Source organism: Brassica napus, chromosome C9 (assembly GCF_020379485.1).
Source record: "Brassica napus cultivar Da-Ae chromosome C9, Da-Ae, whole genome shotgun sequence".
Classification (NCBI taxonomy): Eukaryota; Viridiplantae; Streptophyta; class Magnoliopsida; order Brassicales; family Brassicaceae; genus Brassica; species Brassica napus.
In genome coordinates this window covers 57,613,561-57,631,303 of record NC_063452.1, presented here as the reverse complement: position 1 = coordinate 57,631,303, position 17,743 = coordinate 57,613,561, and the positions used below count along the sequence as shown (strand labels likewise).

General features: G+C 37.6%; 6 protein-coding genes and 3 non-coding genes across 10 annotated transcripts; 5 read left to right on the top strand and 4 right to left on the bottom strand.

Annotated features, from left to right (window-relative positions):
• Positions 1-229: 229 nt before the first annotated feature.
• LOC106424753 (30S ribosomal protein 3-2, chloroplastic) lies at positions 230-1,305 on the top strand. The gene is made up of 2 exons (XM_013865498.3): positions 230-556; positions 890-1,305. Exons 1-2 carry the CDS (start codon positions 317-319, stop codon positions 1,175-1,177), a joined length of 528 nt encoding a protein of 175 aa, XP_013720952.1. The 5' UTR covers positions 230-316; the 3' UTR covers positions 1,178-1,305.
• LOC106424754 (glucosamine 6-phosphate N-acetyltransferase) lies at positions 1,196-2,008 on the bottom strand. Its single transcript, XM_013865499.3, has one exon. It carries the CDS (start codon positions 1,782-1,784, stop codon positions 1,302-1,304), a length of 483 nt encoding a protein of 160 aa, XP_013720953.1. The 5' UTR covers positions 1,785-2,008; the 3' UTR covers positions 1,196-1,301.
• Positions 2,009-2,209: 201 nt separating this feature from the next.
• LOC106424752 (vegetative cell wall protein gp1) lies at positions 2,210-3,842 on the bottom strand. The gene is made up of 2 exons (XM_013865497.2): positions 3,336-3,842; positions 2,210-3,242 (listed from the first exon to the last, which is right to left on the bottom strand). Exons 1-2 carry the CDS (start codon positions 3,529-3,531, stop codon positions 2,356-2,358), a joined length of 1,083 nt encoding a protein of 360 aa, XP_013720951.1. The 5' UTR covers positions 3,532-3,842; the 3' UTR covers positions 2,210-2,355.
• Positions 3,843-5,891: 2,049 nt separating this feature from the next.
• LOC106424776 (E3 ubiquitin-protein ligase At3g02290) lies at positions 5,892-8,060 on the top strand. Of its 2 annotated transcripts, none has more exons than XM_013865525.3 (5): positions 5,892-6,193; positions 6,498-6,911; positions 6,989-7,445; positions 7,524-7,633; positions 7,718-8,060. In XM_013865525.3, the coding sequence occupies exons 2-5, from the start codon at positions 6,792-6,794 to the stop codon at positions 7,742-7,744; spliced, it is 714 nt and encodes a 237-aa protein (XP_013720979.1). In that variant the 5' UTR covers positions 5,892-6,193; positions 6,498-6,791; the 3' UTR covers positions 7,745-8,060. The 2 variants fall into 2 exon arrangements, with proteins under 2 accessions (XP_013720979.1, XP_013720981.1); XM_013865527.3 differs by having other exon boundaries at positions 5,898-6,193; positions 6,587-6,911.
• Positions 8,061-8,113: 53 nt separating this feature from the next.
• On the bottom strand, positions 8,114-11,008 carry LOC106424775 (developmental protein SEPALLATA 1). The gene is made up of 7 exons (XM_013865524.3): positions 10,508-11,008; positions 9,281-9,362; positions 9,139-9,200; positions 8,963-9,062; positions 8,778-8,861; positions 8,524-8,681; positions 8,114-8,414 (listed from the first exon to the last, which is right to left on the bottom strand). Exons 1-7 carry the CDS (start codon positions 10,690-10,692, stop codon positions 8,321-8,323), a joined length of 765 nt encoding a protein of 254 aa, XP_013720978.1. The 5' UTR covers positions 10,693-11,008; the 3' UTR covers positions 8,114-8,320.
• Positions 11,009-15,969: 4,961 nt separating this feature from the next.
• Positions 15,970-17,259, bottom strand: BNAC09G42050D. The gene is made up of 2 exons (XM_013865424.3): positions 17,073-17,259; positions 15,970-16,398 (listed from the first exon to the last, which is right to left on the bottom strand). Exons 1-2 carry the CDS (start codon positions 17,183-17,185, stop codon positions 16,203-16,205), a joined length of 309 nt encoding a protein of 102 aa, XP_013720878.1. The 5' UTR covers positions 17,186-17,259; the 3' UTR covers positions 15,970-16,202.
• A 52-nt stretch (positions 17,260-17,311) lies between these two features.
• On the top strand, positions 17,312-17,385 carry TRNAI-AAU. Its single transcript has one exon. It is a non-coding gene; the product is annotated as a tRNA-Ile (tRNA).
• An 83-nt stretch (positions 17,386-17,468) lies between these two features.
• Positions 17,469-17,542, top strand: TRNAI-AAU. The gene has a single exon. It is a non-coding gene; the product is annotated as a tRNA-Ile (tRNA).
• Positions 17,543-17,613: 71 nt separating this feature from the next.
• TRNAI-AAU lies at positions 17,614-17,687 on the top strand. Its single transcript has one exon. It is a non-coding gene; the product is annotated as a tRNA-Ile (tRNA).
• The last annotated feature ends 56 nt before the right edge of the window (positions 17,688-17,743 follow it).

The following is a 17,743-nucleotide window of genomic DNA, read 5'->3' as shown; positions in this document are numbered from 1 at the left end:
AGTGATGCAGTCATACATACATTCTCATATGATGGTAGAATTATCGGGTATAGAATCGTCTATGTAATATTTCTCATTGTTGTAGTAGCATAACTAATCAGACGTTAAAAAATAAAACTTTGTTAAAATAACAGAAACTGGTGAACCTATTTTCTAATCGCAATTAAAACCCATTTTAAAATCATGATATTTACATAACCGACGAACTCGTTTTTGGTCCGACCCGACCATAACTTAACCGGTTCAACCTGAAACTTTGTTAAACCTCTTCATCCTCTCACCGCCTCTCTCGTTCGCTTCGAACTTCGCAGCAGAAATGGCGGCTCATTTGAATCATAATGCATCTTTGGGGATCAGAATAGCTCCTTCAGCTTCTCAGAAACTCTCTTTAAAACCCATAGCTCATATCTCGCCACCAGCGAAGCTCAAACCCTCTTCTCAGCCGTCGATTTCGTGCTCTACTTCGATTCCAGGTCAAATTCCGGCCAGAGTATCCGGAATATTCGCATCTTCCTCTCACGAACCGCCAGAATCTGACTCTCTGTCCCTTGGAAAGGTCAGTCATCGTCACACTATTTTCTCGGAACCAAAAATTGGGGTTTTAGCTTAGTTAGACAAAGTTTCAGTGTGTGAGAGAAAAAGGTTTCACCTTTGAACCAACCGGATCTTATATATATTATCATTCTCCTTTTATCATTATAATCCTTTGTTCCCATGAGATTCTTTTAACAAACAGTCGCGTAAAGTTTGTTCCTTTGAGGCTCATCTCTGAACATAACAAATCACCATAAGCTACATATGTAACAAATTACATAGATAAAATGTTGCTTCATTGTTTTCTTCTTATTATACGTGCACTCAAACTAGAGTTTTACTGTCTCAATTTCAGAAGAAGCTGCGTGTGGTGGTGAAACCCCTGGACAAACCAAGAGTGGTACTAAAGTTCGTGTGGATGCAAAAGGACATAGGTGTCGCACTAGACCAGACCGTACCAGGCTTCGGAACAATCCCACTCAGTCCCTACTACTTCTGGCCTAGGAAAGACGCTTGGGAAGAGCTCAAAACTTTATTAGAAAGCAAGCCTTGGATCTCCGAGCTTCACCGCGTCTTCCTCCTCAACCAAGCTACAGACATCATCAATCTCTGGCAATCAAGCGGCGGAGACTTGTTGTCATAATCACAATCCCACTTCTCAAAGTCCAAACCTTTTATCTTATTTTGTGTGTTTATCAAAGTGTTATCACATTAAAGACACAGACTTTGATATAAAGACAAGGCAAAAAACAAGAAGAGAGTTTCAATCAATCGAAGTACTTAGACATCTGAATCCCTCTATTGAACATCCCACACTTCTCATAAAACACTTTCTTCTCCACGCTACAATCAAGAATCACCTTGTAGCAACCCATCTCTCTGCTATGATCCGTCAGAAACTCCACCACTCTCTTCCCAAGATGCTTCCCGCGAAACTCAGAGTCCACGACGACGTCCTCGATGTGCCCGACTTTCCCGCAGCTCCTCAGGAACTTCTTCTCTATCACCACGCTCCCCGTCGCCGCGATTTTGCCGGAGGACTCGTCTTCGATCACGCAGATCAAGTGGTCGTCTCCGTACGAGCTGATCTCTTGGAACCGCCGATCGAATTCTTCGTCGGTGAGTGATCCCGTGACGGTGAGTTGACCGAGAAGCTCCATGTATCCTTTTCTCTTGTCGGAGATCTCCAGTCTTCGGATTTTGAATGTCGGACTCTCTTTGCCGGTGTCGGAGTTAGAAGCTTCCGCCATTGCAGATCTAATCAGAAGAGTTTTGACTTTTGAGTTCTGATCAGATTCACTTCGTTGGAACTGAAACTAATAACGACCCACAAAGAAAGTTATAATTCGGAGTTAGTATCCAAACTTTATATTAATTATAAAAGTTGCCTGATCTCTTAATTGAGCCAATCTAGTCCACTTGAGATTTTGATCAGATTGAATTATTGATACACTTCATTGGAATTAAACTAATAACACACACACACGCAAATAAAGTACAAAAAGTAGCAAGTCTGTAAAGCTATTCAAGTTTTATGATAGTTACACAAGTTGCCTAATCTCTTAATCAAGCCAAACTAGTCTGTTTCAAATCTACTTTTGATGTAATTATTAAAGTTTTTTGTTGTTGTTGTTGTTGTTGTTATTTGATGTAGCTGAGAATTAGACAAGGAATAGAAACCAGAAAATGAAACTCCTTCGTAATATTATAGAGATTGAAATTACAACAAGCCAACAAGTGAAGATCCCGAGGAAAGAAAACGGAGATGATACATATATAGAATACATAATTGGAAATGTGTGGAGAAAGGGACTTTTAAATCTAGGGCTGATGGTGACCAGAGAAGGAAGATGAAGCCGGAGGGATTCCCGGAAAGATGGGAGGGAGAGGAATAGGGAAAGTACGTGGCGGTGGTGAAGGGGGAGTTATGACAGGAACAGGTGGAAGAGTAGGAATTGGCGGAAGAGGAGGGATTAACCCGGAAGGAGGCGGTTGAAACGGTAGAGGTGGGAGAGGAAGAGTTGGTGGAGAAGGAATGAGAGGGTTTGGAGGGATGAGACCTGGCGGGTTTAGCGGGTTGGGAGGGAGGAGAGGCGGGTTAAGCGGGGTGGGAGGGAGGAGAGGCGTGACCGGGTTTGGAGGAAAGAAGAAATCAGGTTTTAGTACTTCCGTTTTCTTGTCATCCAAGGAACCTTCTTTCTTGTTATGCAAGGAAGCTTGTTTCTGTGGTGGTCCTGGAGGAAGAAGAGGAGGAAGTTGAGGAAGAGGCAAGTCAGGGAGTGGAGGAACGATTGGGAGGTTTGGGAGAGGGGAAGGATTGTTTGGAACCGGGTCTTGGATCGGTGGAGGGAAAGCTGGATCCGGTAGTAGAGGCTTGGATCCACGGAGATTTATCGGTTTCTGGCTGCATATCTCTGGTTGATTCTCCGGTTTGAAAGTGAAGAACCCTGCAGAGAAAACCCTAGTGTTCTCCCCGTGTTTGGTCGATTTAAGACGTTTGAGAGAAGCGGAAGTCGCCGAAGCAGCTATAGAACAATAAGGCTGTGAGCTACTTAGCAGCTTCACAGAGCATCTCTTGATATTCTTCACATGTTTGCTCACAGTGAAGGGTAGCTTTGCTTTGAATTGGCCGTGCTCGTCTGTTTTCACCTCTTGTCTGAAACTCGGTTTAGAGTTCTCGTCAATACATTCCACTGCAACTACAGCACCTGCAACAAGATCAAACAAACTGACTTTAGCCGATCGATATCTTAAACAAGAACCGGTGAAACACAATCAAGAAATGAAATGAAAAAACAAACCTGGGATCAAGTGGTTGTGTGATTTCGAAAAGGCACCGTTGAAACAAGTGTCGCAGTAGACAGTTCCTACTACAACCGCAGAAGAACGTGTCTTCTTCACAAGATGTTGCTGTCCTTGAGACAAACCTCCATTGATAGAGATTCCTAAGAAAATGGTAAGAGTAAACCAAACCGTGAAGGTCGTTGTTATCTCCATAGTTATCGAATAAGTCTCTCTCTATCTCTTTATTATGAAACAGAGGGTAATCGAGGAGTGAGGGATTTATATAGAGTTGTTGTGTAAAGATGAGTGAGCCACAAAAAAAGATGAGATTGTAGCAAAAGCTTATCTCTTCGTTTTGTTAATGTGAATCATGGGAAAAATACAAGTCTAGCTTCCAAACTACAAAGCTACTATAGTGTCCTGTGACTAATATTTCTTATCTTTCCACAGCTCTAAAAGCTTAAATTATTGTAAGAAAATAGTAAGAGGTGAGAAAAAGACAACAAACAATATTTGGATTCACGTTCGCGTGTCGATTAGATTGATCCTTGCATGGTAATATCTTCCCCACGTTATTATCTTTAATGAAATATAATTTTCCTAAAGATATAAATACAGATCATGGTAGTACGAAGAAAATATTCTTAGTTTAATTCCTTTTTATTAATAGCAAGCATTATGCATTTTAGCAAGCTTGGATCTAGATGATTACACAAGAATAACTCTAATGCAAACTACCAAGATACATGTTATGATCTGTTTATATTTTGTTTCATAATGCTATCAAGAAAACAAGAATCTTTTTTTTTTTTTTTTTTTTTTTTTGCTAACCGAGTATCCTGAACCCACCGAAGTGGTTCAGACTAGAGACCGAAGTGAGCATGGACGCTGCCAGGGCGTCACCATGTGGCTCACCGTGTAACGGTCTTCGGTCTCGGGTGCTGTAGCCCACATGTAAATTCCGCAGTGGCTAAGGCTCGAACCCAGGGGCGGTCACTCCAGCTGGAGCTCCTATACCACTAAAACTTGGTTAAAAGTGGAAGAGTACAATCTTACCATATCAGTGACAGTCTAACAAGCAGATTTGAATATATCGAAGCAATATTCCAAAATTACAAAGTAGATGCAATATGCTTGTAGTTTTGTTAAAGTTACACGTACCTACAAATACATATTAACAAAAGCATTCTTAGAAGAGTAGGATTTTTCGCATATGATTTGATTTATACATGTTTTTTTAGATTTCGTGAAATATAGATGTAACCAATGAGACTAGTGTGATAACTAGACTTGAGTAACTGTAGTTTTTTCTTTTCTTTAACAACGGAAACAAGAACTGGAATTTATGAAAGTGAAGCATTATGGGAATGAGAATGGGGAAGTGAATACAGTTGGAGAGTCTCTGTCGATTCACGAGACACAAAGGATGTCCACACAAACCATATAGTATACCCAATTCTTACTACTGTCTTCTTGTGTGTATATAAATAATCATTCTTGATAAAGAGAAATTTTTTTAAAAAAATATCAAAGAATGTGAATGTTCTTCTGGAATTTTATTTTTACCTTTTTTTTATTTTTACATCAGATTGTTTTCCACAGGACGCCGTATATGCTAAATCATCAGACATTCACGAGAATAAACAAAGGCACTGAAACGGATTATAGATCGACCACAGGATTGTGTAAAATCTATGAAAAGGTTGACAAAAATTCACAATAAGGGATCCTTTAATCAATTCACATGTTAAAGTAAAAATAGTTCAGAAAATTTGTAATTTACTCCCTCTGTTTTATTATAAGTGTCGTTTTAGGTTTCGGCACATAGATTAAGAAAACAATTAATTTTGTACATTTCCTATAAAAAAAACACTATTACCTATACACCTAACCATATTTCAACCAATAGAAAAATAAATTTTGCATTGAAAATCGAAAACGACACTTATTTTGTAACGAAAAAAATTCTCTAAAACGACAATTAATACGAAACGGATGCAGTAAATTCTTAAAGATTGAATTCAACAAAAACATAGTTGAATGTTTGATGTCTTACCCATTCTTTGATGTGGGCTGATTGACTAAAAAGCCCAACTATTTGTTGAACATAGCCCGTGATGATTTCTCTGCCTTCGAATCTTGTTGTATACATTTCTAAAAGAAATGTACTACACCACTATTTTCTAAATCACCAGTGAAAGCTAATGTATTAAATTACAAAAGAAAGATTAAAATGGGTAGAGATAAAAAAAGTCGTGTGTTCAACCTTGATGTGGAAAGAATAACAATAATTTGCTTAGTAGCAGCACTATTACACAGCTGTTTATAGAATATATAATTAACACTATTATATCATAGCGTCACACCCAAGTGTTTATAGAACATATACATGCAAGTATTTGGAAAAATGCAAAAAAATCTACAATTATGCACTTACAACCAAAAATAATTGCAACTTATTTAGAAGTCTTTTTTGGCATTTTTCAATTAACTTTGCTCTGAAAAGAAAAACCATATTGTAATTATTGTTTTAATAACTAAAGACTTCACACTCTAATGGCAGCCAGCAAGAAGGCCCACCCACCTTCCCACCAACTTCATCACACTCCCCTTCTCACTTTTTCTTCAATCCTTCTTCTCGCTGACGAATTGTTTCCTTTTTTTAAAATATAAAAACTGAGGAAATTCCTCTAATAAAGCTTATTATTGTGCTTCTAACTTTATTTTTTTTTTTTGGTTTTGTTTCAAAATTGGAATTTCACCGGCGGTCCTGGGTCCTCTCCTCTGGTCGGTTCTTTGTCTCCATCTCTTTCTCTCTTTTTTTTTCCGTCTAGGCCGATCGGATTCGAAAACCCAATTTAGTTCTTCGTTAAAGGTATAGTCTTCGTTCCCATTCCTCTGTTTAAAAAAAAAAAATATATATGTTCTTCTGAGGATAATGAGCTCTGATCGATCCTGATCAGTCAACGATTTTGTTTAACTTTAAGTGGGTTATTTTTTATAATATATGTTTCTCTGTTTTATTGAGTTTGTTAGGGATTTACCTAAATTAGAGATTTCAACTTTCGACTGTTTAATTTGCTTAATGCAAAGCCTCGACTTTTCTATTTTTTTCTTTGTCCAAAGGAACAACCTTTATGTTGCTGCTGAGTTAGGTGAATGTTTTATGTCTCTTGCAGGGAATATCTCTATTGTCAATTTTGTTGAATCACTCCCCAGTTTTTGCTAATTTATCAACGGATACATCCTTTTTTTGTGAACGAAGCAGAAACCGTTGGAGACGTGTACAAGCCTCCGTGTTGTTAATTTCAAAGCAATTTGCTTAAGTTTAAGGAGCTTTACTAAAAGTTTCAAACTTTATGATTTTAGTAAAACTCAGTGTTGTGGGTGAGTTTCAAAGCAATTTGCCTCCAAGTTCTTGAGTTGAAGAAACATATTGGAACCAACATTTCAAGAAAGAAGAGAGAAAAAAAATGGGATGTGTTTCTTCTTGCTTCCGTGTCGAAGACTATGAGGATTACACGAACCCAAGTAGTTCTATTAATAGAAACAGCCCGTGCCCGAGATGTCTTGTTAACAGCTTACTTAACCTGGTAATGTTTCTCTTTTTTTCACAACTACTAGTTTTTAAAGTTGACCTCTGAATATTTTGATCTCTTTCTCCTGGCAGTATATCACTTTGTTCAGAAGAAACGAAACAACCCGCTCTCTCCCATCCTCCTTACAAGCTACTACCACCACCACTGTATCCATAACTTCCTCTTCTTCCTATGATAACTTTATGTCTAACACCTTCCACTCTACTCCAAGGCCTCTGCCTTACGATGCTGATCCAGGCTTCTTCCGTTCACGGCTTGTCTCACGGCGCGATAAGGGCACAAGTCATTCGCGTGACGAGGCTGAGCCCTTGAGAAGTCATGATGCTGCTGATGTGGACTCTGAGTCTTTCTCTGTAGAAGGAAGCAAATGGGCTAGTAATAAGCTTATGGTCTCTGGTGAAGATTCTAAAGATGACTTCTCTAAATCCACTCGGAGGATTCTCAAGTCAAAGACTATGGATGCTGGTGGTAATGATGGCGTTTATGTGATGTCTGATGATGAAGATGTTTGTCCAACGTGTCTTGAAGGTATTCATTTTCTTCTTCTTCTTCTTCAGTAAATGCAGTTGAAGAGAAGCTAAGTATCAGATCTTTTTTTTTGTGCAGAGTACACATCAGAGAACCCGAAGATTGTTACAAAGTGTTCTCACCATTTCCACCTTGGTTGCATTTATGAGTGGATGGAGAGAAGCGAGGACTGCCCTGTTTGTGGGAAGGTAATAGAGATATAATCATTGTTCATGAAACTTAGAGAACATTTGCATTGTTTACTCAGAACATTGCATTTGTCTCATTGTCAGGTGATGGAGTTCAACGAAACACCCTGACTGATCATCACTGATCCTGTCTAAACTGAAAAAGGGGGAGATCAACAAGGCAACATAGAGATGTGCAAAATTGCTTTTATCTGTAAATTACTGTTTCTTAACAACATTTTGTGTGTATATATATATATTGACGGAAAAATGAAGACATGTAAGCTCAGCAGAGTTAGATTATTGAGTTCTGAGGAAACACTCACAACAACAACAACAAAAGAAAAGACTCAGGAATCTGATGTTCTGTCCAAGGAAGCATTAAACTTGTTACATCATCTTGTATGAACCCTTTTATTAATATGTGATGGTTTATAATTTGGTACTCCACAATGTTTGTCATTAGATTGGTGCAGTACTTAAATAATTAACCAAGTCTAATGGTAAAACAAGTTCCACACATTTTCAATCCTTAAATGTAGCAAGGTTTCCCAAAAGACACTTAGGTCCTGCAGATCCTTAGGACATTATACATAGCCACTTATATATATATATAAATTCAAGTCTTGTGTTCTATACTACTATTATTATTTAAAACAGATCTTTTGTTTGGTGAGGTTGATCACATTGACTCTCAGAATGTGACACTCAGAGCATCCAGCCTGGGATGTAACCGTTTCCTGGCTGCGCCTGAGCTTGTGTTGTTGCAGTTATCTGCTCCGAGCCTACTGGATTGTCATACCTGTTATCATCATCATCATACCACCAACGTAAATTATATGGTCCTCTTAATACCAAAAAACTAAAGAATCTCAAACAAAGACAAGCGAAGTAGACAAGCATGCATTTACCCTATCTGCAGAGTAGGATTGCATTCAAGAGGCTGGAATAGTCCTTGCGGCTGAGCTTGGTGATGATGCTCGTACGAAACATTCTGTTCATTGCCTTCCCATCCTCCTCCTCCTCCCCCTCCCATATGATGACTTCTCACACCAATCATATCATCCAGCTAATTACATTTTTTACACCAAAATGTTAATAACTTCAAAGGCTGTGAAATATATTGATACCAGTAACAGGATCTAATTCATCAAAATGCATTTACCTTTATTGCCAAAGCTCTATTGGTTTCAAGCAACATTTGCTCTTTGCTTTGAAGATCAGAGAGCTGGTCAAGCATGTACTGTGTCTGCAATAGTAGTCATAATGAAACAAAAAAAAAACATTAATTTCACTACACAAATCTCATTTGAATCATTCAATGTCTATAAATAGCTTTATGGATATGACCTTGATGGAGCGAACTTGCTTGAGAGATCCATCTAGTTGACGCTCAAGCTGCTCTAGTTCCTTTGAGTTGAGAGGTCCTAAATCCTCCCCAAGAAGATTCCTTGCACCAACACAAATACACTAATATGAATGACATGTGTGTATATAAAGATAGATAGAGAGAGAGAGATCTCTACCTTTGTTGGCGCTGAAGGCTCTCATACCTTCCCTTAAGCTTCAGATACTCTCTGTAGCTATTCTGAAACTCCCAAGGAAAAACATAAGGATCTTTGTTGAAATGATATGATATAAACACCTAAATAAATATAAAGAGCACACCTCAAGTTCTTTGGCAGGTTTGTTGTTGACTTCAATAGAACCATAACTGCATTTCTGGTACCGTTCCAGTGTCTTGATCATGCTGAAACGAAAACCACACAAGTTAATTAAGAGGATAAGAATTTTGTAATCAAATAGTGGTTATTGGTTGTTGTATTTTAATGGATTTGAAAATCCGAATTAAATCTAGTGTTATTGGTTCTATGATTTTTAAATCTGTATTAAAATCATGTGTTATTGGTTTAATGATACATAAATTTTGTATCAAATCAAGTGTTATTCAATCGTACGGATTTACTAATATATTTGATTTTATAATGGATTTGTTTGGATTTTTTAGTTAAAAATACAAAGATTCAAATCATAAGAAAAACCTCCGGATTTGCATATTTTATTTGGATTTATAAATACTATATGGATTTTTAATCAATAAAAATATATAAACCAAGAAGAAGATCATATACTTGACAGAATATGACACAAACCCAACTCATCATCAATAATCAGACACGTTAGCTAGCTTGTCTCTATAATATCCACATACTTTGAGCTCTTAACTTTTTAATCAAGATTTTTCCTATCAAATTTAAAGATTATTCTCATATGTACTAATTAACATGGATTTTTTTTCTTCTTTTGAGTTCTGCGATCCACACATGGAAATAATAATTTCGACAATTATATATTTGTTATCCCTTAATGTAATTAGACCATTTTAACATATAAAACATATACACACAAAACGAAAGAAAACAATTTTTTTAAGAAAAGAACTTTCATAGATACACACACGTTTTAAGTTTTAACCACCATAAAGTATGAACTAATGACAGCCAGTTAATGCATGGAACCATATATTATCATTCTACGTTGGATCCTTATTTCCATAGAAATCTGTGTTTCCAACTTTTAAGTTTCTAATCACACACACACATATATATATATATGTATATTTATATAAAACATAAATTGATTGCAAACTCTTCTCATGAGCTAATTAATATTTGTATTTAATATAACAAAAAAAAAGAGATCAGATCTTAAATTTCAAGATGTCATAATAATACGAATCAAGAAATCTAATAAAGCTCAACACTTTCATAGACATCAAGATCGTGTGATCTCTATCCAAACAAACAAGTTCGATCAGACAAAGATCTATGCTCAGATCTATCAAAAACCGAAAATAAAAAAAGTTGAAGAGAGAGAGAGAGAGATTTATATTACTTTGAGGAGCTGCAAAACTCATAGAGCTTGCCACGGTTGGAGAAGATGATGAGAGCCACCTCAGCATCGCAAAGAATAGACAACTCGTAAGCTTTCTTCAACAGACCGTTCCTACGTTTTGCAAACGTTACCTGCCTGTTGATTTTGTTCTCTATTCTCTTCAGCTCTACTCTGCCCCTTCCCATTTTTTTTTGTTTCCTCTTTTACACACACAAATATATATATCGATATGTGATGTCTTATCTATGTTCAGACACACAAAAACATGAGTCGGGTATCTCTTTTTCTGAGTAAAGATCTGATCTTTAAGGTCTAGAGAATAGATTTAAGGGAAAAAAAGAAAACTAACCCTAATTTTCAAGAACAAGAAACTGTAAGGTAGAAGAAGAAGAAAGAAACTTTTGAGTTCAGGGTTCTTTGTTCTTGGAAGTGTGTGGAGGTGGTTGTGAGCCTAATTGAAGTTTCTTTTGTAGAATAGAATCTAGTGGGAGTAGAAGATAAGAAACTTGTGAAGCTGAGGTTAGGGTTTGGTGTGTTTTCATTTCAAGCCATCTCTCTTGCTATATCCCACTCGCTCTCTGTAGGCGCGTGGTTTACTTTGTTCAGTTTTTAGTTTTTACCATCCCTATCAATTTATTACCATATTAATTGGTAATTTTTAACTTGTAGGGAATATTTTGGAGTTGTAAGTTTATTTAATTTAGAAAAAAATCTATGTGTGCTTCTCTTCAGGTAGAATTCATGTCTATATGCATATATGTATGCTGTCTACTATTTTAGGTGTATATGCCTGACATTATACAAAAATATCTAAACATATGTTTTCTTAAGAACTCTATGTTTATATCATAATAACAAATAGTTTATGTTTTGTTAAATGTGATGAAACAACCTTTTTAGAAAACGTATCACTTATGATGTTTGACTCGTAACTAAACACATGCGGCCTAAAGGTCGATTATCACATCTATGAGTCAAGTTTTTAATATATGTTAAGAAAATTGGTATAGTTTATACATACTCGTGGTCGATGCATGTATAATATATGTGTGTATATAAATTGAAGTTACACTCTTACGTGGTGACTAAATACGTATGTATAAAGAGATACTAGCTAGGAAAATATGTTTACAAATTTACTGTCATTTGTTGTTACTTGATGGTTTAAACTTAATTTATAAATGAAGAATAGTCATATCCAATAAGAAATCGACACGTGAAAACCCATTTTAAGGTAGTAGATGTTTTTCTGCTGCTTCTGAAAACAACCAGAAAATGATATGATACGTTGCTTTCATTTACTGCATTAGTTTGGAAAACAAAAAAATTAAAGGTATATTCACAATATCACGCGCATCATATTCATATCTACTACAACTTGCGCACTTATGCTTTACTTTTGTTTTCAAGTTATGATTATGAAGTTGCGAGCGAGCCTACGACCGGGTAAAAACTTGGGAATAAAAAGTTGTTTGGAAGAGTTTTAGTTATTAGACTCGTTTAGGCCAAGAACAAGATAGATAGAAAAATGCGAGCTTTGGAAAGTAAACTAGCAAATAATCGTATTGTAGGCAAGCTCAAGCCGTCGCAGTACACTTCAGAAGTCATACTATGACATGCAGTGCATATTCAAGATTCCTGTGTGAAATTGCATGGATATGCAAGTAATATTTGCTTATTTTACTTCTTAATTAGCACGATTTTTACCATAGCTTATGCTAGCTAGTGCACATTTATCATGACGCTTTTGTAAAATTATATATCAAGTGCGGATTGTCATTCATCTTTAACTACATAGCATGAAAGTCTTGGTCTTTAAGTATTTTCAAAAAAAAATTGAGGTTAATTTTCATGTATATATGAACATTATATCAATGCATGCATCTTCTAAAGTTCTAATACAACACTAGAAACTCTGTGATAATATGTCGGTAATGGAGCTAAATTCTAACAAGAGGACAGAATATAATATACATATATGGTTTTGCGGTGACGAAGCTAAATTTTAACAAGAGGACATAATATACATATGGCTTTTCTATATTATATTTTCTCCTTAATTATATATATAGTCCCTGTCAAAGTTCCAAAACGTCAATTAAATGAAGTGTACGCGTCTTTTGTTAAAGGTTATTATTCCAAAGAGTGGAATATGTATGTCTGGATTGCAATTGCTAATTGCTTGAAATATATATGGATTCATGAAGTTTTATTCAATAAGGATATTAAATCACGCCATTGAAATGTTTAAAGAACTCCATTTTTTACTGTTGTAGAGAAACCTTCAGGTGACATGGGAAGTCCGTACGGATTTACAGAGGGTAAAAGTAAAAAGACAGTAGGAAAGAGATCTTAACAGTAACAAGATGGGTGATGTGGTCTGACGGACACGTGTCGTATTATGATTGAATTGGACTTTTATCGGAAGCGCGATCGCTGAGGCAAATCCTCCTTTTTAACAGTGACTTATCTATACTTGTCTTTTTTTTTTTTTTTTTTTAACCAGGTGTTAGCCTTGCGGCCCACCACATACGCCCGGCACCAGCCTTTGTCTGTACCTTTTCACGGGCCCTGGACACGCCTCCCCCTCCACGCGAGTCGAACAGCCGACCTCCCCTCCCCAAGGAGGTAGTACCACTAGACTACGAGGTCCTGGGTATCTATACTTGTCTTCGTTATTTATATTCTTTACCCTTACATAATTTAATTTAGAAATACGTTAGTATTAAACTATTAATTCTTAAAATTGACTAGAAATAATTGCTTTTTTTTTTTTAATTTACATTTTATAAATTAGCCCGAAAGAACGGGAATTCAAGTGTCGATTACAAGCTTGATTTGAACAAAATTTTCTAAATCTAACATTACGACACTAGCTTCGTTCGCCCACCATACCGACACGTTCCGCTAGAGCGCTCTGCTGTCTTCAGAAATCATTAGTCGTTCTCTGCCACCGATGATAACCACATAAAGGGTGAGGTTTACCTTGTTGCCTCGGATGCCGGTCTTCTTGTGTCATCGACAGAGTAGCTAGTCTCTGATGATCGCTTCAAGCTTGCTTTCAACACTGACATTAAGCACTAGCCCGAGTGGAATGAGAGATGAGAAAGCATACCAACGCAGCCACCTAACCTCGCAAAACCAACGGGAAGGTGAATGGATCCTGCCATAGCCAAAGCCACAAACACACCCACCCACCGAACAAAGATATGTCGCAATGGTGGAAATTTAGGAACACGATGACTTCTAAACCTGCAAAAGAAGACAGAGAACAATCTGCCAGACCATCCAAGAGGAATCCCTGACAGTGGGATGATCATTCTCTACACAAGCCTCCAAGCCACAAAACAAACCAGTCTAACTCAACCAGAGAAGCTTCACGACAACTTGAGAAGGACAAGAGAACCTTATCCACTCAACCTTTGCGATTCAGACTTCAACCCCCGCTGGAGAACGAGACGAAGTAACGAATCAGGAAAAAGAAGCATCCACGCCTTGCGCGAAAAGGAAGGACCATTGTGAAGTCTAAACCATGAGGAGCACGAGCAAAAGGAGAGCAACCGCCGGAATGAATTTCCTCTGCCATAGACGACAACACAAAACTCTAGACCTTAAGATGCACACGAAATCACAGGGGTGAGATGACTCACAACCACCACACACCACTGAGAACGCGCCGATAGTGCGCGACCACCATCTCCCTTGAGCACCAGCAAGTCCATAAACCGAAACAAGACACCAAGCTTCGACATACATGAACGCCGATAGACTCCTCTCCACAACGAAGGAAACCTTCGGAAAAGAGAAACAAGACGAAGACCGGAGGAGAGAGCCTGTATCGTCACTCACGCGCCACCACTGCCGGAGACAACACCCAAATCTAGAAAAGGAAAAACAGATATGTCGTGTCTCCACCTTCAAAAGCCGACTCCAATCGACTTGCAACCCTCACCGCCTCAATTCATCTCCAGATCAAGCTATAACCACTGGATCTATCACCCCCGGGAGGATCTAGGGTTCCAACTTCAAAGCCATACCAGAGATTTCACATATCAGAGAAGAGAAGAGACAAGTGACTAAAGCAAAGAAAAAAGGAGAGGATGAGGAGGAGACGCATCCGACGCCGGAGCTAACGTACACCGGCAACACCGATGCCTCCGACGCCGGAGCAAGACGAAAAGGGGTTAGCTTTTTACTTTTAGAGATGGACGGGAGAAAGAAGAGAGAGAAATGGGTTAGTTTTTTTAAGTTATTAGAAATAATTGCTTTCTTTCACACGTTTGATCAAATTTATCAGAGAGAGTTGCGTAGAAGGATACTTTGTGTTGGTCCTTTACATTTTTAAGCACTTTATACTTGAGGTGTACTATTGGATTTGTTTTTGTTTTTTCTCTCCCTAAAATGTCCTTTCTCCCAGATAAAGATTTTCTTTCTAGTTAATGTTAAAGTGAGGGAGTAACGAGTCGTTAGTTTCGTGTGGTCAAGAAATGGACAATCATTTTATGGTTGATTACTTGTGGTCAAGAGATGGACGAGCATTGTATGGTCATGGCAGGTGAATGAGTCTGTCGAGACGAAGGAAACTGGGATTTTATCGTAGACAAAACGCAAACGCAGATGTCTCGCAAGTTTCTTGTGGTCAAGAGATGGACAAGCATTGTATGGTTAATTACTTGTGGTCAAGAGATGGACGAGCATTGTATGGCCATGGCAGGTGAATGGATCTGTCGAGACGAAAGAAACTGGAATTTTGTGGTAGACAAAACACAGATGTCTCGCATGGTCTCGTTCCGTGATGGCATTACATTGAGTGAGTTGGAGCAAAACGTCATGAAGGACTTGTGTTACGGCGGGAAGGTGGGGAGTGTAGCCTTAAGATGATATCTTAACGGCGGTGGTTCTTGAAGATTGAAGCAAATTAAGGGCGCGCGATTTGTGGCTTCATCTAGACGGAGGAAAGATGCTTCGACGTTACATGTCCCGCAACGAGAAAAGGAAGAAATCACAGATCTGAGATTAACTAGACGATGGAGAAGATTTAATTCTTGAGTTGCGGTGGAAGCACATTAGGGTTCTGAAGAGGAGAGAGATGAACCAGTGGGTTATGGTGGAGATAAGTAAAAGAAATAAAATAAAAGGAAATATGAGTTAAAAAAGTAACTAAACTAGTTTGTATTTTTGGGTTAGTTGAATCATTTGAATCTAATAAAGTACCGGACATGAGAGAAATATGTCATGGAAGAAGGAAAAAGTACGTCTAAGTGTAAAAATTTCAATTTATTAGTAGTTTTCAACCAATCATCTTTCTTCGTCTTCAAATGTTGGTTTGAGTTTTTTTTTTGGTTAAAGAAAAAGAAGTCACTAATCCTAATATGCACCTAGCTACTGTTGCTTACAGAAGGATAGGAGAAGAGGAGCTCATGATTAATGGATTTATCCGGTTTAGGGACTACAAGACCCGGTTAAGAGTAACAAAATCAATAATACACCAACATCCGGTTCAGCTGATCAAACTGCCAATCTGATAAAGAAACTGGAATAACATACTTTTCAAACGAATTTAGACTAAAGACATGTTTCAACATCAACATTACCAGTGGACTGATTACATATATATCACAAGGTCACGAAAAAGAAACAAGTAGTTTTTTTTTTTGAAGTCTTGAGGCAATCTATTGAATAACCAAAAAAGGTGTCAAGACTTTGAGCACTCAGGGCAAGGGAAACAACCTCTGCCTTTGCAATTATCGCAAGTGGCTGATCTGGCGTTTGATGATGGGTCTGGCTCACCGAATCCAAAGATACCTCCTGACTTGATCGTCCCTGTCCCTTTGCAGCGACCACAGGCTACATTCTTTACATCTCCACACTTCGTGCACATCCCAAGAGACCTGCAAAAGTTGTTTTTTTCTTTTCAGAAACATAGGATTGTATGGATAATAGATTCAAGAACAAGTCTAGTTTCATTCAGCTATAGGACAGTTGCAGCCTATATCACATTTCTTGGAGAATTCAGTTATAAGACCACCAATGCCTACACAGTCTCTCTCCATTACAAAAGTCAGTTTATTTTTCTTTTCTTTTCAGAATCTATAATCATAAACTCATAATCATAACAGTTTAATCCTTTGAACATGAAGCTATCATTCAATACCTGAAGATTTCAAAACTTTTTCAGTGAGGACTGCAGAATTTCAAGAAAATTATTACTTTTTAACAGTGGAGAGAACTTGGAAGAAAGTGAAAGACAAAAGACATAACCCAACAGAGGCTTTTTGATGTCGGAATCTATCCTTTTGGTAGATATCAAACAATTTATCACAAAGAAACTCCTAAAGTTTTACCATTTTCACATGTTCAGCAAACTGAGAAAATAAAATAAAAAAACAATCAAAACCCCACTATACGCAGTTACTACAAGCATCATCGATTCGTCTACATCATCTCATACGTCAATAAGACATAACAAGCAAAACAATTCACATCCAAAGTCTGATACTTTATGACATGGCTAATCACACAGAACATGAATTGATTGAGGAAATGAGATAATGATACTTGTTACCTTCTCTGAGCAGCGGCAATGAAAGCATCAACTTTTGGAGCAGCGATGGTGGCGCCGAGAAGCAGAGCCCCTACTGCGAAGCCCGCAACTTCGTTTGATGTTAAGCTCTGCATTCTCTCTCTCTCTCTCTTCTTCTTCCCTTTCCTCACCTCTTCTCTTCTCTCATCCGTACCTTGATAATGATATCCTGAAGTCGAAAAGCTCTTATAAATAGTTTGTAGCATAGAATTTAGCAAGCTGGCCTATTAGCTCAGTTGGTTAGAGCGTCGTGCTAATAACGCGAAGGTCACAGGTTCGATCCCTGTATAGGCCACTTTATTTTTATCTTTATGTTATTTGTCCTCTTTTTAAATTTTGTTCCTTTAGTTTTGTTTGTCAACACCGTTTACTACAAGTGGCCTATTAGCTCAGTTGGTTAGAGCGTCGTGCTAATAACGCGAAGGTCACAGGTTCGATCCCTGTATAGGCCACTTCTTTTATTATCTTTATGTTATTTGTCCTCTCCTTTAAATTTTATTGTTTTATTTTTGTCAACACAAGTGGCCTATTAGCTCAGTTGGTTAGAGCGTCGTGCTAATAACGCGAAGGTCACAGGTTCGTTCCCTGTTTAGGCCATTATATTTTCCTTTTTTGTATTGATTCCTTTATTTTCTAACTATTTTTATTTGCAC